At 45.1% G+C, this 25406-nt stretch overlaps 1 protein-coding gene across 4 annotated transcripts in view; it reads right to left on the bottom strand.

Annotated features, from left to right (window-relative positions):
• USP24 (ubiquitin specific peptidase 24) overlaps window positions 1-25406 on the bottom strand; it is a 2099319-nt gene that overhangs the window by 1582155 nt on the left and 491758 nt on the right. For all 4 annotated transcript variants that reach the window (XM_078670143.1, XM_078670156.1, XM_078670149.1 and 1 more), the window contains exon 24: window positions 11572-11638. In XM_078670143.1, the coding sequence (XP_078526269.1) occupies window positions 11572-11638 (67 nt within the window). The remainder of the gene's footprint in view (window positions 1-11571; window positions 11639-25406) is intronic.

The following is a 25406-nucleotide window of genomic DNA, read 5'->3' as shown; positions in this document are numbered from 1 at the left end:
ATGAGTGCGAAGTGATTCTCGTGTTCATTGTGTATTGTATTGTGTCCAGATTATAGTTCAGTCATGCCACTCTTTTCAAAACTGAGTCAGTTAAAAACCAGAAAAAGTCTGCTAGAAGCAGCAGTTCCTGTCCCTCCTAGGGACAGTCCAGGTCATTTTATGTATCAGAAGCATGGCATAAGTGCCATACTATATCTAGATTTATGGGTAGAGTATACCAAACAGTTAGAAGAAAAGTATAGATGGCCCGTATCGGGTACATGGGATGCCGAGTGCATCATGAGAGTAGAAGAAGCATTATGGAAAAAGAAAGCCAGACAGTCACAGAAAGATGCCATCGAGTTATGGCGCAAAGAATCTCATAGAAGAACCGAAAAAGAAATCAGAAAGTCAGAATTAAGTAGAGAATCCTTGGAACGAGCCCAGGAAAGGGAACTAATCGAGATTGGTGAACGAGTTAAAACTGAACAGTCAGACAGACAGAGGCATGCTCTTATTAAGGGTATGTATCCTCTTCTTGCCGAGGGCTTGCCACAAGCGACCCCGGAGGCATCCAGCAATTTCCCGCCACCATTAGTTCCGACCAAGCTACGTCACAAACCGACCGCAGCTGATATTTTCATTTCGTCCTATTTGGACGACACAGTCCCAGAATATGCAAATCCTGCTCCGCCAGTCCCTGTAAATCAGGCACTTCCCGCTCCTCCAGACACCGGAGTACCTGTTACGGTACCCCCGGTCCAGCCCGCTATACAAGTCCAGCCTGCATTTCCATTTCCCACTCTGCCAGGACGAAGAGCATCAGTAGACGACTCTAGTTTAGGGGCCGCAGGGGGAGGTACTCCTCAAACCCCGCCGCCACGCAAGCGTTTAACGTTAGCCGAATTACATGCACAAGCATCACAGCGTACGCCCAGGCATCAGTCTGTTGCAGAAATAAGAAAAGCCCTTAATGAATGTGGCTATGATCCAGTCCCAGGCGAGGATAGTATGGTTTTATATTCATTACGCGTAAGAAAGGTGACCGAGTATCTAGTCACCCTACCAGATATGAAAGAAGATCTAGACAGAATATATCGTTTCATCCGTACCGGGAATGATCCAGAAAGTATTAGTGATGTCATGTGCCAAAGAAAAGCTGAAGTCCAGCTCATGCTATTAAAGTTCCTGATTAATTGTCTAATACGAGAACAAGATTATCCGACCAAAGATCAAGCCGAAATGAGAACCCTGACAAAGTGGAGTGATAATATAGCCGAGGGTAAGCACAGAACCATCAGTAGTATAGAGAGTATGTATAAGAAGATTCGTAAAGAAATAATAAGGATACACGAACAACGTAAAGCAGCACAAGTAAGCGAGAAAGAAAGTAACTCTGATACTGAAGAGGTAGAGGACGAGAATCCCGACAGAATAGCGTATGTAGGAAAATCTAGATTTCCAGATCGCCATTTGCGCCTAGAACACAAGTCAATTTTTCACCATCCAGCACCAGAACAAGGTTCTCTAGAACAAGTATTTCAAGCTACCGATCACATTCTGAAATCACGAATCGGTTATAGTGAGTTAAGTACTATGCATGAACAAGAACTAGTCCGATCAGCAGTCCGATGGATTACTGATTCTACCACTTTTCCAGACGAAATAGTGGCACAAATGTTTCTGAAATTGCCCCCAGCCGAGCAGCGACTGGCGGGTATGTATATGATCCAGCACCTCATTACATTGTATGAGGGTCAACATTCTGATCCAGGTCCGTTACACGATGTCCTGAACGAGTTACTTCAGTATAAATGGAAAGGTTTAGGTACCGATTTAATTAGTGTCATTCTAGAACAGCGCCACAAATATAGAACGTTTTTGAACCCGCATTTTGTTCATGTCTCACCCCCAGAAAGTAAACCCTTTTACATAGACAGACAGAATCCGTTAAGAGAAGTACATCCAGTTAAGACAGACGGTGGTGAAATGCAACGAGTGTTTGTTTACACCCCGATCACAAAGATAGAACTCTTAGAGATGAAAAAATTAATTCCCTGTCATGATAAAGATCCAGCAGGGTTCCACCGAGAATTAAAAGACATGCTCCGTATGGGAGAATACACGTATCCAGATATTATTAAAATGTTAAAAGTCCTGTTGCCCGCAGGGGTATATGAGAAACTCAAAGAAAAAGAATGGGAGGTGGGAGAGAAAAAGATCGATTGGGCAGTTCTAGAAGCTGAAGACAAGGCACGAGTACCAGGTACCGGTCTTGGAGATAAATGTAAAGAATTACCAGAATTATTAATACAAGTTTTACCCAGATTATTGACAACTAGAAAGGAAGACTGGGATGCAATCTCAGCCTGTAAACAGAAACAAGACGAAGATATTAGTGATTATTATTCCAGATTTGAGAAATGTTTTACCATAAACAGTGGCCTCAAGACAAGTAGTGAGTCATACCCTCATCTTTTTGTTACTAAATTAGTCGAGAATTCAAGTCCGCAAATTAAAAACCGAGTTTTGAAAGTCGAAAGTACCTGGCAAGCTAATACCCCGTCCCAAATGTTACAGATGCTTCAATATCACCAGAATAGAATCAGAGAAGAACAAGAACACGAAAGGAAACGTATGAAAGACACGAAAATGAAAGTACTAGTTGCACAATCCATTCCTCAAGACAGTCAGAAGAGGGGTCCGAATCAAGCCAGCCATCCTGCAGCTCCCGTTAAAGGAAACTGCAATTATTGTAAACAGCCAGGTCATTTTATAAACGAGTGTGCAGTTCTGAAACACAACATAGCTACCGGTAAGACTAAAGAAAGACCACGTCCGCCGAGACAAGAACAAGTTTCACAGACTCCGCAGTCACAGAATGCACCACAGACAGTTACAGCTCCGCAGCCTATCGCTGCAACGCAGCATGTTACACAGCAGATGTACCAGTATGCACAGTCTGAGTATCCAGAGTATCAGCCATATTCATGAAACAGCCTAGAGAGGGAGGTAGGCTTGCCTCTCATCGAGATACCTGTAGATCAAGAAGGTCCCTATGTTCACAGTCAAGTATTAGGGAAAGACAGAAAGTTTTTGATTGATACAGGGGCAAGTAGGACCACCATCAGTCACGCCGAAGTTCCAGGGGCTCCGCTCTCAGGCTCTAGAAATGTTTCCCTTGGATTTTCAGGAAAACCTATCGTAAATGAGATATCAAAGCCAGTTACTCTAGAAGTAGGTCCATTGTCCCGCACTACTGATCTGTTACTTACTAAGTCATGTCCAGAAAATCTGTTAGGCATTAAGACACTGAAAGAATTAGGTGCAGTTATATGCTGTTCCCCAGAGGGAATACGATTGTTCCTACGTGACTTCAAGGGTCACTATGTATTACGAGATTTTGATCCAAGATTGTCTAAAGTTCCGCAGCATCTATGGGCGCAAGGTCCAACTGATGTCGGCTTTATGCAAATCACACCCCATCGTGTGACTCTCAAGCCAGGTGTAGTGTTACCACGAATCAGACAGTACAGATTGCCACCTGAGGCGGTAGCAGCCTTATCCAAAATTATTGACGAGCTCATGGCTCAAGGAGTAGTTGTAGAAACTGACTCCAATGTATGTAATTCTCCGATCATTCCAGTCATGAAACGTACTGATCCGAATGCACCTCCAGTATATCGATTAGTGATTGATCTCCGAGAACTTAATAAATGTATTATTCCCCAGTATCCAGTTGTCCCAGATATCTCTTCCCTATTGACAGCCATTGATTCCGAAGCCTCATTTTTTACAGTCATAGACCTCAAGAACGCGTTTTTCAGTGTTCCCATTCATCCAGACAGCCAGTTCCTTTTCGGATTTTGTTTAAATGGAAGGAGCTATATGTTCACACGAGCTCCTCAAGGTTTCACAGAAAGTCCTAGTATTTACAGTCAAGCACTCAAGAGACAACTAGACAACATTCACATGCCAACTGACACTGCCCTGCTCCAGTATGTCGATGATCTACTGATCACAGCCCGTTCTGAATGTGCTTGCGAGCGAGCATCACTTACAGTCTTGTATTTCCTAGCCGAGATGGGACACAAGGTGTCCCCTTCGAAGCTTCAATTCTGTGTCCAGCAAGTGGTCTACTTAGGACACTTACTGTCCAAGAGGGGTAGGCAGTTGACACCAGACCGTATTCAGTTAATAGCGAGTCTTCCCCAGCCCAAGACCCAGAAGGAGGTACGTGCTTTTATCGGCCTTACTTCTTATTGCAGACAATGGATTCCTCAGTATGCATTTCTAGCTAAACCGCTGATACAGTTAACGACACAGGAGGCAGCCGTATCGACTGTCCTCCCTTGGACATCTGAACATACACTCAGTTTCAATGAGTTAAAGAAAGCCCTATGTCAAGCTCCAGTTCTAGCAACACCGAACTACAGTAAGCCTTTTACACTTTTCGTCACTGAACGCGAAGGTACAGCATTATCTGTCCTCACACAAGATCAAGCAGGACAATACAAGCCCTGTGCTTATTTTTCGAGCACATTAGATCCTGTAGCCCAGGCTCTGCCTGCGTGCCTCAAGTCAGTTGCAGCCACAGCACTAGCTATCAGACAAAGTGATTCCATAGTCTTAGGACATTCCCTGACAGTACAAGTTCCACACTCCGTGGAAGTTCTTTTAAACCGAACACAAACTCAGCACTTGACAATTGCACGTTTAACAGGTTATGAATTGACACTGTTCCAGCCACACATAGAAATCAGACGCTGCAACGTTTTAAATCCTGCTACACTATTACCATCAGTTACTTCGAATTCTGCCACACACGACTGTGTGGAAATAGTTAACATCATGACCAAGCCAAGACAAGATCTGACAGATATTCCATTACCAGATCCCGACCTGACACTTTATGTGGATGGTTCATGCATGAGAACTAATACAGGAGAACTAGTGGCCACGTATGCAGTGACTACTGACACTGAAGTTATTGAAACCCACCGTATTGACACCCTGTCTGCTCAAGCAGCAGAGCTAGTTGCTCTGACACAAGCCTGCATACACGCCAAGAACCTGAAAGTTAATGTTTACACGGATTCACGTTACGCATTTGGAGTTGTACACGACTTCGGAGTGCTCTGGCAGGAGAGAGGTTTCATGACTTCTCATGGAACCAAGATTCAGCATGGTCTCCTCATTCAGGCTCTGTTAGATGCAATACATTTACCGACATCCATTGCTATCATGAAATGCAAAGCACATACGAAAGTTACTGACATTATTTCCCAGGGTAATGATCTAGCAGATCGCACAGCCAAGCTTACAGCTCAGACACCAGACATTCCAGTAAATAAGACACCGACACACATTCCAGATCCGACTACATGTATGACAGTTAAAGACCCTACTCAAGATGTCATAGATATCCAGTTACATGCTACTCCCGATGAAATCAAGAAATGGTCTGAACAAGGAGGGGTCCAGACAGGTCAGGGATGGGTAACAAAGGGTAGAGCCACATGGTTTCTCCCCGACTCTATGGTTCAAGTCATTATTAATACCGCACATAGTCCAGCACATTTAGGAGAAAAAGCTATGTTAGATAGTATCCAGAACATTTGGTTTAACAAGCATTTACGAGCTGCAGCCAAGCAGAAAGTCCGTACCTGTATGATATGTTGCCAGTTTAATCCAGGTAAAAGTGTCCCGGTGGAACAAGGTGGATTCCAGCCCCCTGACCACCCTTTTGAAGTCCTCCAGATGGATTACATTCAGATGGAGCGATGTCGAGGTTTCAAGTATGTCCTTGTAGTTGTATGCGCTTTGTCCAGGTGGACGGAGGCATATCCAGTCCCAGATTACACAGCCGCGACCACTGCCAAGCAGTTGGTTCGTGAGTTCTTCCCCCGTTACGGACTCCCTAGAGTCGTATATTCTGACAACGGCCAGCCATTCTCATCTGAACTCATGAAGCACGTTTCCCTATTGTTAGGATACCAGTGGAAGTTCCATTGTGTACGCCATCCTGAAGCAGCCGGTCTCGTAGAGAGACATAATCAGACTTTGAAAATCCGTATTGCAAAAGTCTGTCAAGAGAAAGGTGTAGACTGGCTAGTAGCTCTGCCAGTTGCTCTGTTCTACATGCGCATGGTCGCACATTCCAGATCAGGTCTGTCCCCGTATGAGGTCGTATTCGGCCGCCCCCCAAATATGTGGGGTACTCCTAGACCCCGAAGTATTACCGATGTTTCAAGTAATATGCTGACAGATTACCTAGCTTCCTTGATGTCTGCCCTCAACTCTTGTCGTTCACAGGTTGCTGCCGCATTTCCAGACAATACCGAGGTGGCACCGCATGAAATCGTTCCAGGATCCATGGTCCTAGTGCGTAATTTCGACCGCTCAAGTCCGCTGGAGCCTCGCTGGAAGGAGCCCCGACAGGTCCTCCTCGCCACCCGTACAGCCGTGAAGTTGGAGGGACGCAAAGGCTGGGTGCATCTTTCGCATATAAAGAAGTTTTATGGATTGAAGCCAGTCTTAAAGAACATTTCCCAGGATTCAAAGGACTGCCAAAGTACTATTCTTAAGGACTGTCCCGCAAAAGACATTGCTACGAACCCTTCCCTGTTAGAGAAAACTCCGCAACAGGAATATAAACTCAAGTTAAGGTCTAGTAAAATAAGTCAGCCAGTTTGATTGTCTAAGTCCTCCCCTAGGTGAAACGGTTAGACTGTTTCTGACATGTATAAAATAGACCCCCATAGTGAGAGAGTTAGTCAAAACTCAATTCGATGTATCGTTTTTCTATGTTTCATATTATTTCTCAGTATTATGATTTCCTGCACCAGTTATGCATTTTACCTGTATTTTCCAGTTTCTCATGTAAATAAGTCTTCCAATGCTACAGTAGAGCACACGTTTAGTGATCTACCTCCTCATGAACTCTCTTACCGCCTCGCTATGCGTAATAACTCTTTCATCCGCATGTTACATTATTCACACCAGACCAGCAATGCCACAAATTGTTGGGTGTGTGGTCGACTTCCCCCTTTCCAGACACCGAAGGGAGTTCTGCCACTCTTTCCTTATCCATTTTCACATAATGGTTCGTGTGGAGCATGGTCCACGTTAACGTCATCCTCAACAGATATGTCTTTTCTTAACAGTACATGTTTTCCAGACAAGCAAGGTCTTCCCCACAGAACAGGGTTAGATCTAGAAAACGAAGTTTACAATTTAGGTAATTATTCTTCGAATTTTATGATCCTAAATGTTCAGTCTGATTCCACTCCAGACTTACCTGCTATTTCAGTACTACCAGTCAAAGGCGAATTATGTGTCCGAAATAATGGTTCCGTATGTGTAGGACATAGCGATTGTACTACTATTGTCAAATATAGTGACAGTGGGAAATCTATTTTCAAAGCTTCACGCCATTCTTATTTTATTTATGGTCAAACTGCATATGTTCGTCTGCCCCTCGATTGGGAGGGAACCTGTTACATTGCCTTCCTACTGCCACCAGTTTTCCTAGCCCCATCTGATTATCATAGAAACACACATCTAGTACACCTTAGACATAGAAGGGAGTCCCCCATTGTCGATTATACTGAAACTGCTCTAGAACAGTATACAGATTTCAATAGAGGTTTCTTCTTCTTTATAGGACCTATCCAGAATAGTAAGCTAATCCGTAGGTTAACCAGAACCCTTGAAGTAGTAGTCAATGAGACTGCCTCTGCTCTAGGTAACTTAACCGAAGAGCAATCTGCTATGAGATTTGTCGTTTTACAGAATCGTCTCGTCCTTGACGTCATATTGGCCGATAGGGGCGGGGCCTGTAGAGTCATCGGATCTAGTTGCTGCATTTTCATTCCAAATAACGCGCCGTCTGTTTATTCAGCTATAACCAGACTCCATAAAATTGCCCATCTGTTACACCAAGATCCAGGCACCTGGACATGGTCCGGTTGGTTCTGGAATATAATTTCCGCCTGGGGATGGAAAGTCTTGTCCTTTCTAGGTATTGCAGTAGCGATCATATTCAGCTGCTGCCTCTGTATACAATGTGGCCCTGCGATTTGCGGCATTTGTGCTACCTCTTGTATTCCTAGTCCCAAGCCCCGTTCTAAATCCCGTTCCAGGATAATTCGAGACGAGCAAATGATACTGTATGAAATGATAGATGGTATCATGAATATTGATGTTTCCTGATGGAAACGTAGTGACAAGGAGGGAATGTGGAAAAGTAAATTTTGTCATGTTCTGTGTCCCTACGCGTCATCCATCATATGTTATCTGTGCATGATTAATATGCATATGTATTCCCTATGTTCGATTAAAGACGCAATTACAGTTGTGTCCACCTCTAGTATGCCAGTTTCCAGTTCTCGTGAATACTACGAATATCAGGCCCATGTGAAGTTACGTTGCCACGTTTCTCAGTGTGCACGTTATTCCATTGTAAAGTCCCCGTTTCTAGGCCTCAGAAGGGCCTGGACACCAGATTCAGCTCCTGTCTCCTGTCTCCTGAAGCCTCGCTGAGGAGCGATACAGCCCCCACCTGTATCCTCGACCCTTCACTTACTTCCTGCCTCGCAGTGCCCGGCTCACCCTGGCTCTGCCTCTGAGTCTGCCAAGAGTATGTTATGATTCCAGTTATCAGTTCAGTCCTCCTTCTCTGCATTCCTAAAGCTACTGAATCGCATCAATAGTTTCCGTCATTGTCTAGCCTTTACGTCTCCACGTTAGAGAAATACTGCATTTTAATGGTCATTTAATATTCTTCATCACGCACTACATATAGAATAATGCATGCTCCAGTCTTAGAGTCCGTTAGCCTCTCCCCTCCTGACTCTCAGTTCATATCAACATGTTCTCTAAACATCAGATACTAGATACTGCTTAGGTACATGTCGCCCTGACTCTCCAGACTTCAGTCTCTGCTCCTAGCACAGAGTTCGAAGCCCCCAGCTTCTCCTAGTAACACGTCATCGCCAGTTTGCGCGCACCATTAGGTCAGAGGTCCCGGCTCCTTAGGTAGCCCCCTCCATGTCTCCGCCCCATTCATGACATATTCTGTTACGTTTGCATCACATGTCTATGTATACGCCTCTGTTACACCTACTTTCACCCTTATCTTTCGCGACTGCTATTGACCACACCCACTGCTACGCCTATTGCAATGTAATGCTATGTGTTTGCGTTATGTATATATGATCGTGCACTGTTATTGAAAAGTTGCTCCTTGTCCCGATTCTGCCCCCGGCAGCGCTGCCATCCTATTCCTGTGCAGGTTGTCCTGTTCCTGTCCTTTATGCTGTAATAAACCTGCAAACTCCTACTACCTCGAATCTTGACTCTTATTTTATTGAGCTATCTGTTATTCATTTATGCATTCAAAAAGAGAGGTATTATTTATTTATTTACCACAGAAGTCCCCGCGGCAAGGCAAGGGATCCGCAGACGTCAAAGGAGGTGGAGGTAGGGCCAAACAAGCCTGCAGCACCGCAGCATAGGCTGTCATTTGAGCCCTAGTTGCCTCCGCGCTGTGAAATGGCAGGTATGGAGGAGACAGGCGGGGCGCCCGTCCCGGGGGAGCTGGCGCCCACCGCAGGAGGACAAGGCCTCAGAGACATACTGAAAGACCTACCAGCCGGTAAGCCACACCCAAAGGGCCGCGGCGAAAGGCGGTTCTGCAAACACAACCGGCGGCTCCTCGCCTCCGAGGTAGGGGACGGATGCTGAGACGACACCGACCTGGACTAGCGATTACAGCAACTTCATCAGGCGTTCCCACCATGATTTAGGCTTAAGGTGCTGGCAGGCATCGCAGCTCTCCGAGTTGTGGTGCTCACCCAGGCACCACATGCAAATCGGGGGAGGGTCCGTCGCCGACATGGGACATGCACAGGAGGTACACTTCTTGAAGACCGAAGGCATTCGCACACTGTTCCAATAAACGCCGAAGCTTAAAAAGAGAATGGAAGGCCTGAAAATAGGCCAGGACAGTAAACCGGATCCGCGTTGCATACGGAAAGAGAACAAAATGACGTAGGCACGCCGGGGTGGGACTTATGTAACCTCGCTGACGTCACGAACGCGGACTACGTGAGGGCAAAGTCACGTGGTGGAGTCCTCCCGGTGCGCAGGAGTGCTGTGGCATTAAAGTTTTCCGGATCCAGATTCCGCGCCTGGGGATAATTGTACATTAAGGAATCTGCGGCTAGTAGTCTCTATCAGATAGGCACGCATGGCGTGTGGGCTGAGAAAGTGAGTCGAAGACCTGCTATGCAGAAGGGTGATCACTCAGAAGGCAATAAAACTACGCGATCGAGACAATACCATATAGTGGAGATCTACTAATGAACCATTGGGAACCCGAAAGTCTTGAATCGGACCACGAGAGATTACATCCAAACCAGTCAGTGGAAAAAAACTCTCTGGAAATGGACTCAATGACCAATGGCAGTATCACCAAGAAGAGGATTCACACTCACTTGTGACTAGAAGAAAACTTCTTTGAAAAAAAACCAACTTGTAATCATCAGAGCCCAACTCTGACAGACTTATACATAGCATGTGTAGCTACAGCACACATGCCTCGAACATAATGAATTTCATGTGGCACTCAATCAAAGGGATCAAGGATCATCTAAAGATAATGTTTGCACATCAGGACAATGTTTTAAGACAGAGGAAGAAAATTAGAGCTAACCAACTTACAAATACATCTGGCTACAAGTCTTATAAGTATGATTGAGAGTATTCTATACAAGACTTTTCTTCTTTCTTAAGCAACTACAATATGCTATAATTATACATAAATGATGTAGGCATGGACATTTTTCAATACTGTTTCAGTGGTAGGCAGATTTTATGGTGTAAAAAAAATACCAAAACTCTGACGTATGATTTATCTGCAGTAATTACACCCAAATCTGTGACTGGTGTTTTTGTTAACACAATTAGAGAGTAGAAATCATTTTGGTTGACTGGAACAGGCTTATAAAATGTGGTGCAATACACTAAGATCGTATACCTGATGTATTAAACAACGATACTACTGTAAACAGGCATCAAGAAACACTTAAATCAGCAATTAATTTTAATTGTGCATCGATTCAAGCATTATGCTTTATACTGCATTTCCAAACTGTGGGGCAAAGTAAGTGGGGAAGGGATGGATATAAAGGAGAGTGATATGAAATAAGAGACAGAGGAGGATGGAAGACAGAAATGACTGGTGGGGAGGATGTGTGGCTAAACTGCAGACTCTTCGGCAACAAGGGGCCAGATGGAACAAAACCATAGTGGCAAAAAGTGATTGGAAATTAAACACATGCTTTTGCGACCAGTAGATTCTTTTGTGAATCATTCTATATACCACTTCGCAAAAGAAGGAATCATATCAGGTTGCTGACTGACCGGACAAATGAATAGAGATTAGGCAGGTCACAATTTGAGGCCTACCACGATTTGCAACTATTATCTATATCAGATTTTAGACACTCAAAGCCTTGATTTTCAACAGAAGGGAAACACTGGGTGTTAAGAATAGAGAAAGGAATTAAATTGCAACTAAATACTTACCTCTATAGTTATCACGTATCGCTCTGCAAGCAGTAGTAGCCTCTCAATAATAACCAGTTTAGTTGACCTACAAGTAAAACCAATCATAAAAAAAGTTACATTCGTTCCAGTTTTCATTCTGTTTGTATGCAAGAGGTTGAAAGAAAGCATTCACAATAAACACAAAAACCAAGCTCTGCCCAGACTACCCACCTCTATGCCAGATCACAGGTTTCTGAATGCGAGTTCACTAGGAGGAGATAAACTGCAGCAGCAGACTAGCTCTCGACCACCATGATTTCCATACTCCATTCTTAACTACGCAAAACCCGTTGGAAGACCGTTAGCTGTCCCTGTTGCCAGCACACATCTAGTCATTGAAACTTAAAGGTAGAGTAGGCATATTTTTAACAGTAGTTCCACAAAGGCATGTATTTTAGCACACATGGCCTGTGCAATTAGTACATTTCACACTAAAATAATGAGATTCCAACAACTACTGGGCTCTTTTTAAGAGGTAAGCACATGTGTAACTTTACCAATAGAAAAAAGTTGAACACTGCTTTTTGTCAGCATGAAATGTTGACTGCAAGTCAAAAAGGGTTTTAGAGCACTAGTTATCTTTAACAACTACAATGAAGTTTAGTATCTGCTATAAATGTACGTTTTGCATCATCCTGCTACCTAGGTCCCCAATGTATAAGTTATTTCTCTCAAATGTTTTACAATATAGGTGTGGCCATGGTCCTGCCTTTAGAAATACTATCCTGTGACATACGAGCGATCACACAATTCCACACTTTTGAGGGGCATCTTCAGGTAAGTAAACTGTGTTTTGAGTGTTTTTCTACAGTTTGAAACTTCTTTTCCTTTCATCTACCGCTCACTTGTCTTTTGTCATTGAGTATGGCTTCATGGTGTGTTTTTCTGCTTCACTCTTAGGCGTCCGAGGATACTTTAATTTACCACCTCAGCCATTATCATTGAATGTGAAGGTTATTGCTGTCTTATATTACTGATAATAAAACTAACAAGCATTTGCAATGCAATAGGTCTCGCATTAATAAATGTTTGAGCTATTGGCGTTGCTAATAATAATGCAACACCAATAGCTCAAACTTTCAGTATTGCATTGTGAATGCTTGTTTTTGGGTGGATTGGGGGCACATATTATGCGCGTTCTTAATGTACGTGGCATGCGCTAAACGCGACACCACCTCTGATTTTGTCTGAAGAGTGCCCTTATTTCATTTATAGAATTGCACCGAGCCAGAGTGTAGCCCCACTACGTCCTCGAAAACTGCATTGGGCCCCCTTGGCTCCAAACATGCACAAAACGTTGATTGCTCGCTTCCATTTCCTTCATAAAGCGTCCTTCTAAAGTTTATAAGCGCACCACAGTATGCTGCTTTTCAAGCTTTTTGACTGCTTTTTTACATTACGAATCACATGCTCCACTCATGCTAAGGTACCCCGATTCTCAGATACCCCATATTGCAGGACATCCGAGGTCTCTCTCACCCCCTCCACGCCTCCAATTTTAAATGCACCATCTCCTGGGAACGTCGCAGCTGTGCTTAATTTGCAATGACATATCTGAGCGATGCGCGCGCCCCTCGAACTCTCTCCCCACTGCTGCAGTCTGCGCTGCCCTGGGCCTGTGTGAGCCCAGCACAGTTGCACTAACTTCCAGTGCAGCTAAGTAAGGGGGACAAGACGTGGGTCGGAAGAGCTGGCCATGTAGAAGCAACATTAACCATGCAGGGTACCCTCTTGCTCCCAAACGTCTGTAGCGCATACAAAGCTCCCGCTCTGACCCACACCTTACCTGCATCCCTCTGCAGGCTGGAAGGGCTCTCGGCAGCCAGACCTGTTATTCTCGCTCCTTCAGCCACTTCTTGGCCCAGGAGAACTGAGCCTGCCGGGATTGGTCACTTTGTTTCTCTTTCCCCCCTCTGCCCCACCCGCCACCCTTTGTCTGAACAGACTGTGGGCTGCGTCGCAGAACCATATTCAAATATATAGTTAAGAATGTACGCTTTTAGAAACATCACACTTTGCTTTGATAAAAGACCAGTCAGTGGCTAAGTCAAGAGTTTTTGAAGCGGAGCTAAAAATGGGGAATGGTCGTTATTGGACCGTTAAGGCTCTGTTTACAGGTCTGATCAGACCATGGGTCAGGTTTAAAACGTTAGTTTGGGCACAGTCATTGTTTAAATGGCTGTCATGCTCGGAAGCCAATGAGTAAGAGGGAAGTTAATCAGGCTGAGACGAGGCTTCCACTGGACAAAACCTAGATTTAACAGAAATGAAGGTATTTACGTGAAATAAGGAAACAGGTTTTTAAACCACTCGTGTTCAATGCCAATCAAACATGCAATACACATATTAATGACATGCTAGTTAAACTAAGTATGGCATTACTACCGCACAGCAGTAGAACAGCTTGAGAAAACAATGCTTATTGCTTCATAGTTATTCTACCAGTTGAATGAATGAATGAAAAAACATTTATATTATGTGATAGCTATACTAAGGCGTCCCAGCGCTGGGGTTGGACACGTACAGAAAGAGACCATGATTAAGTGGGGTTTTGGAAGAACCACGTTTTGGGGAGTTTTCGGAAAGGCAGCAGGTTGGATTCCTTATATATGTAAGGAGGGATTGCGTTCCATAGTTTGGCAGAGTTGTAAGAAAAAGATTGTCCGCCATATCTAGCTCTCTCTATATTTGGGAGTGTAGCAAGAGAGAGGGACGCGGAACGAAGAGTTCTGCTAGGCTGGTATGGAATAATCATGGAGCGACTGATTGTGTGCCCCTTCCCCCAGAAAGCCTTGTGTGTAATGCACATTGCCTTGAACAGGATTCTCTCCCCGACAGGTAGCCAGTGAAGGCTTCTTAATGCAGGTTTAGCGGATTGTCGTTGAGGGAGTTAGAGAAGCAGACAAGCTGCGCAATTTTGAAGAATCCGGAGCTTGGAGATTGCGAGTTGGGGGGCTCCTAAGTAGCGGGCATTACCATAATCCAGGCAAGAGAGTATAAGGGCCTGGATCATAACTCTTCTTGCCTGGAATGGAAGGAGCGGAAGTATCTTGCGAAGCATCCTCAGTAGGCCGTAGCATGTGGCTGATAGTTTAGTCGCCTGAAACTCAAAGCTGAGAGAGGGGTCCAAGCAGCTACCCAGGCTTTTAATCTACTTTTTGGGTTCTGGAGCGGGTCCAAGACAGATGGGCCAGAGCAGGTCAGGATTGAAAACTGGCGAGTTTTTTGAGTAGCATAAGCTCGGCCTTGTTCCCATTAAGTTTTAAGCAGGATAGCTCCATCCATTTGGCTACCTCCTCTAGACGTTTTCCAAGGAGGCCAGATGACTTTTCAGGGTGGTTTAAAGCCACCACAAGCTGTGTGTCATCGGAGTAGGTTACGATTTTTATGCCAAATGGACGGACCTCTGCTAATGGACGCATGTAAACGTTGAACAGTGTGGGGCTCAGAGATGATCCCTGAGGCACACAACAACTGAGGGACATACGTTTGGAGATAACATCGCCCTCAAAGACCTGAAAGGAACGATCTAGGAAAGACTGGATCCATGTGATGACACCACCTGTCACGCCCAGGTCCCTAAGCCTAAGGATCAATGTATCATGGTTGACAGTGCTGAATGCAGCACTGAGGTCCAGGAGGCTAATGGCTGCTGTACCACCTTGATCCAAAATCCTCCTGGATTCTTCTGTTACTGCGAGAAGAGCGGTCTTGGTCCCGTCCTGGGGACGGAAGCTTGTCTGAGAAGAGTGAAGTAGATTGTTGAATTCAAGGAACTCTACAAGAGTGGTACTGATGTGCCTCTCCAGGATCTTGCTAATCATAGGGAGAAGAGAGATGGGACGATAGTTCCCCAAATTGTCTTAATCAAGATAAGGCTTTTTTAGAAGTGCTTTCACCATTGCTCATTTCCAAGCTGGGGTGACCACAGCCGTGGTGATGGAGGCATTGACCAAGTCAAGGATTACAGGAAGGATTGTTTTTGTAACCAGAGTCAGTGCATGAGGCCATGCGGGTTCCCTGGGGGAACCTGATTTTACACAAGCCATAATGGCTTCTAATGTTAGAGGGTCCATTAAGGGGATTTCTTCCAGGGCTGCTTGACAAATGTAAGGTACTAAGGCCACCTTACAACAGAAGTTTGTAACTGGCATTATACCTCACTGCAGGGATTTAAAACCTTGTGCCCCAAGCACTGTTATGTACCTGTCTTTAGAACTACAGCACATAAAAACCGGTTGCCTTAAACCATACATGCAGATGTGCAAAGTGTGATATGCTGTTTATTACCGTTGTTGAGGGAAGGGGCAGCATGGCCCAAGACATACAGATGGGGCGAACGACAAGGCAAATTGTCTTTGGAAGCTTAAATAAATTTTATTTATGATTTGGATGCAGAACCCCTGCTTTTTGTGGGTGCTACTGTGACACGAGGGGGCTTTGTGAGCGTGTGTCTTCGCCATGCTTGTGGGAATGGTGCGTCTTACACTACGTGTTTTAAAAAAATACACAGACAACAACATTCACCAGAGCCGTGGATGGAGAGGAGTCAGCACAATAGAAAGACCTCTACCGTGCAATGTTCACCCCAAAACCCTCAAATGTGGAGGCGGGTGCACTCACTAGACCTGCAGTGCTGAGCAAGGGGGTTTTCAGTGTCAGGCAGATGCGCTTGAGGTTTTAAGAGATGCACCGTGAAACCAGCTGACTCGTCCGAATCCCAGCTCACCACAGATGAACTTGTGTGATCCTGAGTAACTTACTTCCGCTCCACATTTCAGTGCCCCCTAGCTGTGGAGATAGGGAACAGTATGAAAAATGCAGGATATTTGCATTCAGGGGAACTGGATTTTACACACGTGTGAAGTTTTGCTTCTCGGAGAGAGGTAAACAAATTAAATCCCTGGATAGTGAACTGTTTGTGTTAAACCCGGCTGTAGCAGATTCCTCCATATACACTCAGAACCACTCTGGCCATGTAGGAGCAACATAAACCATGCGGGTTACTCTCTTGCTCCCCAACGTCTGTAGCGCATACAAAGCTCCCACTCTGGCCCCCATCTCACCTGGATCCCTCTGCAGGCTGAAGAGCTCTCGGAGGCCAGACTTGTTTTTCTCGCTCCTTCAGCCACTTCTTGGCCCGGGAGAGCTGGGCCTGCCGGGATTGGTCTGTTTGTTTATTCCCCCCGCCCCTTTTCTGAAAAGACTGCGGGCTGCGTCGCAGCTTATCAGAGCGTGAACCCGCCAGCTCCATTCACAGCTTTCCCCTTATTTATATTTGCATTGTGGCCGAATGAAACGCAGCTAATCACAGCGTGAACCCGCTAGCTCCATTCACAGTTTCACCCTCATTTATATTAAAGCCGAATGGAAAAAAAAAAAGAGTGCTTACAGACTAATAAAGGAGACAGTGTAACACCGCAAGTCAACTACCCAGTCTGGATGGGCCGTCCCTAAAGGAGACAGGGCTGTAACAAAGAGGGACTAAGAAGCCTCATTTTTAATCGGAAGCCAGTGTTCAGCATGGACGATGACGCAAGCCAATGGAAATAAGGGGCATGGCTTCCATTCCACTTCTAAAACCTACCCTACTACAATATGCCTCGCAGAGCGAGCAGCGCATGCACGCTGCAACGCTAGACAAGACCTAAAAAGGAGGACTAATAAAACAATGATTCAGAGGCATAACATTTGTTTTGAGATTTAGGACCTTCAAAATGTAAATTAGCCACATCATTGTCTTTATTCCACCCATGACTGTCCAGCATAATATCTCCTTGTGTCTGGTGATCGCCCGCAAAGATATTTCGGACATTGCGAGAATGGTCATGTCCCTACTACAGGATTCTTCCACACACAGGTGCAAAACCGCAGCCTGTACATGCCAGTTTCCTGAGAGAATAACTGGTCCCATTCAAGGCCAGGTATGGCTCAGCTGCAGAGCTCTGAAGTTCAAGTTTATTTTCACTCAATTTGAAGCCATTTGAATTACAGCTGGCTTGATCATCCTTAGTCTCCAGAGAACAGCTTTTATGAGAGACATTGAGTGAAGGACATACACCAGAGTTATCTTAGGTCACTATATCTCACACACTTCTTTTTTTTTTAAATTAGATTACTTTATTGTACAGTTAATTAAAACTCACAATATAAAACATACGTCATTAAAAACTTAAAAACGCGTGTGTTGTTAAAGGAAAAAGGTATATAAAACCGTATTAAATTATCATTCTTGATTACCGGGTCTCTAACCCACTAGTCAATTGAAAATGTGAGTTAATGTTCTCTACTTGCTTTGGCTTGGCAGGACCTTGACATACTTTAATTGGCGAGTTATTACATGCCGTTGATTGCTGTGCCGTGTAGTTGAGTAAGTCTTGTAGATACAATGTCAAAAAACTTCGTCAGTCTGCAATTTAACTAGACCTCTTCTGGTTTGAAGCATATCATCACGGCTTGCCTACAGCTTTTTACACCTTTTTGATTCCAAAGTGGTCGAAATAGTGCACGTCTTATGTCTATCAGGTTGGGGCAAATACAGATTATGTGGATTAAATCCTCATTCCCTGATTTGCAAAGACGGCAAAGATGTGCATCTGGCCTCCTTTTCCATGGTGCCAAGTGAGGTAGAATTGGTAGAATTCCAAAGCGCAGGTTTAGAAATTTATTTTTTGTCTTCCGCGTGAGGCCCATTTTCAGATGATTATGCGGTTTCAGGGCATTGTAATCTTTCAGCACGGCCCATCCATGTGCCCTCTTGATATTAATTTAGTCACTTTTGTTACCACCTTTTTGAAACTGTTGTTGTCAACTGATGACTCCCAAAGGCTGGTTAAGTCCAGATATTCCAAAGAGTTTAAAAGGTATTTCTTAGAGGGTGAGTTTGATCATTTTGACAGTTCAGTCCATAAATGAGCGTTTAGGGTACCTCGTTCCGAGCCTTTGATTTTGCGCCAGCATTTTATATAGCACCTCTTCTCTCTACCGTTTGTTTTTGGATGCCAAATTAGAGACAGATTTGGGCAGGAGAGACATAGTTTAGCAAACGGAAGATTGCCCTATATGCTCTGCTAATTATTTTGTCTAGGGCATTAGCGTCCTTCCCTTGCATGGGTTCGCTTCCGTATGTGAGCATAGGCTGGAGGCGTGCTTTAATCACCTGTAAGAGGGGGCCAAATGATCGATTAGGGAGAACATTTTGTAACGGCTTCATTGAGAAGTGAAAAGTAGTTCCCTTCCGTGCTATAGCCTCTAGAGCTGGGGTTTGAACAAGCCTCTGCTGTCTAGTAATACACCAAGGTATTTATAGTTGGTAACTTGGTCCAGCCTTTGACCATCCAGGGACCATGCCAGTTTTCTTGATTTCTTGTAATTCACTGACATGACTTTAGTCTTGTTTAAGTTAATCTTCAAAGTGTTTTTCATTGAAAACTGATTGGTAGTGTCCAAGAGATGTTGAAGTCCAATTGGAGAACGGCTTACCAAGACCAGAACATCGGCATAAAGAAGGTTTGATAGCGAGATGTCTCCCAGCCGTGGCGCATGTGAATTGGAATTTTTGGCGTATCTCTTCAATGAATAGCTGAAGACGCCGACAAGACACCAAAGAAGTCAGACACAGATTTACAAAAAATAGACTGTATTTTTAAGTATTTTGAGACTCCACAAAGAAAAAGATCAACCAGAGGGTTCCAGAATTTACAAGTTATAGTAAATGAAAGCATTTCACTCAACTGCGAACAAGCACTGACACTTTAGAAACGTTTTCACTAAAAAAGTTGGTTTACTTGTAATGCGGTCACTTCAAGTAAATTTACGTGACTGACTCCAGTAAGGAGCTAGTCAGGGGGACCAGCAAGGTCCTCAAACACTTACCTCAAGGGTAGAAGCAATCCTCAGTCAGGCACTTTTATCCGCTGCATTGATTTCCTATGGAAGTGGTCCTGTTGCAAGTGATGAAGGATGCTGAAGATGCACAAAGGATGCTGTGGCTGCAATGAGGTAAACAGGGATCTTCCTAGGTCTACTCCTCAATCCATGTCTACATTCCTCAAAGTCCTCCTGGTCGAAGTCTAGTTTACACCTGGCAACCTGTCTCACGGTATCATGGTCACAGCCAAATCCTTCCTGGGGCGTTACCTCTGCTTCTGGGCAACCAATCAACACTTTGACGACTTTCCCAGGCTCATCAAACTCAGGTGCAACTTTGGGCACCATGTCCTGGTCTCTGGTGGTGCGAGGCCGACCGGGACGGCAGCTTGAAGATTCTGGGATACCAACACTCCACAGCAGGCTTCTCAGCTGGTGTGGCCCTGGGCTGAGAATAGGAGGTCAGCAAACTGGCTGTTAGATTGTCTTGACTTTAACTGGGCTCTGGAGACTACCTTTCTATGAGCAGGACACAGTAGGCACAGTCCATCTCCTTTGCTAGCCACGAGGTTCAGTAGGTGCAGTCCATGCCGGTGCAGCCTCTTTGCCGGTTCCACAGTGCAGCAGGGCAGTCCTCCTTCAAGTTCAGACTAGATATGCGATCTGGGTGTCGGGGTACCCAATTTATGCTCAGGAAATGCCCTCAGGGTAGGATGTGGTTGACAGCCAATGGGCTGTCAAGTTGCCTTCCTCCTGATAACCACTTCCTAGGAAATGTGGCATCTGGCTACTAGAATTAGTTTGAGAGACTGTTGTCGGAGCTCGCGTACCACTAGTGGAATTAGTGGGAGTGGCTGCAAAGTGTATGCAAATCTGCCTGACCAGTTCATCCATATCGCATTGCCCTTGGACAATAGGTGTGGTAACCTGGCGGCGAAGGTTGGACATTTTGCGTTGTCGTGTGTGGTGAACAGATCTATGTCTGGTTGGCCCCACTTGTGGAAAAATGGTTGAACTTGTGGATGTAGTTCCCATTCATGAATTTGTTGTGTCTGTCGACTTACCAGATCTGCAATCTGATTGTGAACTCCTGGAAGGTGTTCTGCGAGTGGATATATATTTTGTGGGAGGGCCCATCTCCAAATGTTCTGTGCAAGCTGGGACAGTTGCAGAGAATGTGTGCTACATGTTTTTGTACAGAACAAATGGCTGTCATGTTGTCCGTCCGGATCAAGAAAGCTTTGTTCTGTACATGTACAATTGCTAGTAGCTCTAGGTGATTGATGTGGAGCACTCTTAGTTGAGTGGTCCATCTGCCCTGAGTTGTATGTCCGAGGAGATGGGGTCCCCATCCAGTGAGTGATGCGTCTGTTGTAAGTACTATCTGTGGAACAGGTTCCAGGAACGGCCGCCCTTTGGACAAGTTTTTGGTGTTCCACCACTGCAGAGAGCGATGTGTGTGGCTGTCCACCAACACCAGATCAGTAAGTTGTCCTTGAGCCTGATTCCACTGTTGTGCTAGACATTCCTGTAATGGACGCATTTGAAGTCTTGCATATGGTACAATAAAAATGCAAGATGCCATCATGCCTATGAGTTGCATGAACACTCTGGCTGGGAGAGAGTGTTAGTCTTGAAATTTTGCGACCAAGGCTTGAATGCTCGCTATCCTGGCTGGACTGGAATATGCTAAAGCTGTAGAGGTGTTTATTGTGGCCCCCAGATATTGGTGTATCTGGAGATGCGAATTGGTGTAGTTGATCGTGAACCCCAAGTTGTGAATTGTCTGAATGGTTTGATGTGTGTTGGACACACTGATTGAATGACTTGGCTTTTAGTAGCCAGTCGTCGAGATATGGGAAGACAAGGTTTTGTTGTCTTCTGGGATGTGCTGCTACTACTGCAAGGCACTTTGTGAACACTCTGGGTGCAGTTGTGACAACGAATGAAAAGACTTTGAACGGATAGTGCTGTCTGTCTAGTACAAACCTTCGGTACTTCCTGTGAGAAGGATGTATGGGAATGTGGAAGTAGTCGTCCTTGAGATCTAGTGTGGCAAGGAAGTCGCCTTGTTGTAGCAGCGGGAGCAGTTGTTGTAGAGTGATCATGTGAAAATGATCTGAGTGTATATATAGGTTGAGGGGCCTGAGATCGAGAATTGGTCTTAGTGTCCCGTCCTTCTCGGGTATTAGGAAGTACAGCGAGTAAACCCCTTTTCCTTGATGTTGTAAGGGAACAATCTCTATTGTGTTTTTTTGAAGTAATGCGAGAACCTCTTGTTTTAGTAGCGTAAGATGTTCTGTGGATATGGGACGCTGCCTGGGTGGTATATGTGGAGGGGTAGCTGTAAGTTCTAGGCAGTAACCATACTGGATGTTTTGTCTCACCCACCTGTTTGTTGTGATGGAATTCCAGACAGGTAGGAACTGTGCTAATCTCCCCCCCCCCCCGACCGGAGTGGGATGTTGTGGGGGGAGCGAAAGCAAGTCACTGTTTTGTGGTGCGAGAGGTACAATTGTTATTACCTCGACCTCTACCTTTATTGCTGTTGCCTCTGTATCCGCCTATAAAATAGCCTCTATTGGGGGATGTTTGTGTAGTGGCTTTAAAGGAAGATGAGTTGTCTGCTCCCATCTGTTTGGAGGCTCCTCTGTAGAAGGAGCGACGAAAGGAGCCTTGTGTTTGTGGGGACTGTAAAGCTCCCATGGATTTGGCAGTCTCAGTGTCTTTCTTCATTTTTTCTAGTGCAGTGTTCACAGCCGGGCCAAAAAGAAGTTGTTGGTTGAAAGGCTAGTGGTCTGAACGTTCAGATTAAAACCTGAGATTCAGAGCCAAGCATGACGCCTATGGAGCACACTGGTATTTATGGATCTAAAATCAGAGTCTGCTGCATCAAGTGCACCTTTTATTGAAGCATTTGAAATTAGTTTACCCTCTTGGATAAGATCATTTGCTTATGTTTTATATTGGTCAGGCAAATGTTGTAGTAGGGTTTCCAACTGGTCGTAGTGGGCCCTATCATATCTTGCGAGCAGTGCTTGGGTGTTAGCTATGCGCCAGTTATTGGCTGCTTGGGCAGCTATTCTTTTACCAGAAGCATCTAACAACTTGGACTCTTTATCAGGAGGTGGCGCTTCCCCTGAGGTTTGGGAGTTAGCGCGCTTCCTAGCGTTAGAAACTACCAGAGAATCCAAAGGGAACTGTCCCTTAATGTAAGCAGGATCTGCAGGGGCAGGCCTATACTTTCTCTATTCTAGGGCGTAGAATCCTGGCACGTACGGGATCTTTAACCCCTTTGGGGGCATGCTTAATGGCTCCCTTAATCATTGGCAATATTTGCACTCACTTTTGGGACTGTTCAAATGTATCTAAGAGAAAGTCCTCTTCTGCCTCATCTGAGTGCATTGTGACACCATGATAGATGGCAGCCCTATTAATCAACTGTCCAAAACCAATATTGTCGTCTGGAGGAGATGGTTTTGAGGGGTATGCGTGTGGACTTGGGACGTCTGGTATGTCTTGTGGGATAGGGTACTCCCAATCAGGTGGGTCAGTTGGGTACGTGAAAGGGTCATCTGGGTCACACCCTACCCCCATGTCGTCATCATCATGATGATGATGTGGAGGTGTATGAGGTGGAGAAAAATGAGGTGGAGAAGTTTCAATTGGAGGTGTAATAGGTTTAGGTAGAGGAAGTGAGTTAGAAGGAAGTATAGGAGAAGAAGGGTGCATAGGTGATGTGGCAGAGTTCTTCTTCACAGGCACTAGAGGAACAGGTGCTGTGTCTAACTTCCTCTTCCTATACAGTCCAGTGCTGACATGTCCTGTCTCTGGATCAATATAAATCTTTTTCTGTTTTGCATCGACTTGATCTGGATGAAAAAGCTCCTCTTCCCCAGGTACCGCTCTTGGCGCCGTTTTTTTCAGTTCCGAGCGGGGTTGTTGTTTGTTTTTGTCCTTAGACTTAGGGGACGTGATAGAGTCCTTTGGCGTAGCTTTTGGCTCTGAGGATTTTAGTTTCGGAGCTGAACTGGTATTTTCAGTATGGAAACTTTCGAAGCCGGTTTGTCTAGGGGCTTGGGATTTTTCGGGCCCGGTTTGTCTTTAGAAGTGGGCGGCGTCGGAACTGATTTCGGAGCCGGGACTTCTTTTGGTTTTGGTGCCGAAGGTGCTGGTGGGATTGGTACGTGCGGTCTGCTCGGTCCTGAGCTACCAGAAGGCTTTTCGATTTTCTTCGGAGCCGGGCTCAAAGGTGGGGCTTCTGAAGTATGTTTTCGGCCACGACTGGGCCCAGCAGGCGGAGTCTTGACCGTTGCCTTCGATTTTGGTGGTGGGGTTGGGGTAGGGGAAGTAGTACTCACTCTTTGACCAGAAGTGATGGAGTCCTCGGAGTCTTCTGCCTCTGACATGATTGAGATCTTCAAGATCTTCGGAATCTTCTTCTGGGACATCTGGGCCTTCGTCGAAGATGTCCACCGGTTCCGGAGCTGATTTCTGCATGATGTGTCTACGGGCCCTTCGATCTCGAATGGTCTTTTTCGATCGAAAAAATGCACAGGCTGGACAGCTGGACTCGTCGTGTTCAGGTGATAAGCACAGGTTGCAGACCTTGTGATGGTCACTGTGCAGAAATTTTGCTCCACACTGGGGGCATTTCTTGAATGGCGTCCTTTCCATGAGCTGTAGGCCTCGCGGCGTGGATAGGCCCAACGGACAACCAGAATTGCGCCGATAAAGTTGCGCCGAAGGTTAATCCTAAGAGTTAAGGAAGTTTTTTCACTTCGAAATACTTTGGAAAGTAGATTTCGAACCGGAGCGGAAAAGTTACATCCGAACCCAATGGCAGAAAAAAACAATCTAAGGATGGAGTCGATGCCCATGCGCACTATCGTCCAAGGGAGGAGTCCCCTATCTCGTGACTACAAAGACTCCTTCCAAGACAACAACAACCTGCAAACATCCGAGCCCAACACCAGATGGCGATCTAATGCTTAGTGCGAGATCTGCAGCTCATGTGCCTCGAACAGTATGTTCCGAAGATTCTCTCACAATTCAAATCACACCTTCAGATTACTCTTCAAGAGAATGAGTTCATTATTACCCTGACTGGAAAAGGGCTGAGATACGGAAACCTTTCCACTGACCGTGCTTATGACCAAAGCCATAGAATGAACTAGGCTTGGAATCCACATGAACCACCTTATCAAGGGACTCGAACATTCTGCATAACGTTTTAGGGACTACATTGGAGAAAATAGTGAAGTGTCTCCTGAGCCTACCTAATTAGAATACAAACGTTTGACAACGGTGAAAGAGAATAGTTGCTAGGACTTGTTGGACGGAAATAGGCGCAACCACTCCTTGCATTCTTTAAACTAAGATACACCAAAGAGCTCTGCACCAGTGAATACCTCACCATGGAGGGATAGTCAGAAGGATTCACAAGAGATAGAAACCTGTACATCTGAGCAATTTACAGCCCTTGTTCTTCAGAAGGCTACAGATATTGGACAATCATCTTGATAGTACAGCTGGGGGAAGCGCAGAGATTGACAACACAGGCTTAACAGGGCAATGGTATCCTCTTAACAGTCCATTCTTCAGACATTTCACTCAAATATGACATTCCACAGAGGCCACTTGTATATGCAGACCAAGGGTTTACATGATCAACGGATTAGTTAAAGTGTCAATGATTGATGAAACTGTGGTATCTGTTACAGCACTGGAATCTGCATCCTGAGGGCTCATGAGGTTTCTTTATACCACTTTACATAAGGGAAGGTTCCTGTGCACTCATTTTGTAAGGCAATAATGTAAAAAATGGGACCATAGAACGCCTAATGTTCAATTGGTCCTGGAGAGTTTTAAATCTTGCTATAGACCTATATTAAAAATTAAAGGTAGATCGTGTGGATATCTGCGTACAGTTTTATTCATTTTTG

Source organism: Lissotriton helveticus, chromosome 1_2 (genome assembly GCF_964261635.1).
Source record: "Lissotriton helveticus chromosome 1_2, aLisHel1.1, whole genome shotgun sequence".
NCBI classification, from domain to species: domain Eukaryota; kingdom Metazoa; phylum Chordata; class Amphibia; order Caudata; family Salamandridae; genus Lissotriton; species Lissotriton helveticus.
The sequence above is the reverse complement of the archived record's forward strand: the minus strand, read 5'-3'. Positions and strand labels throughout refer to the sequence as shown.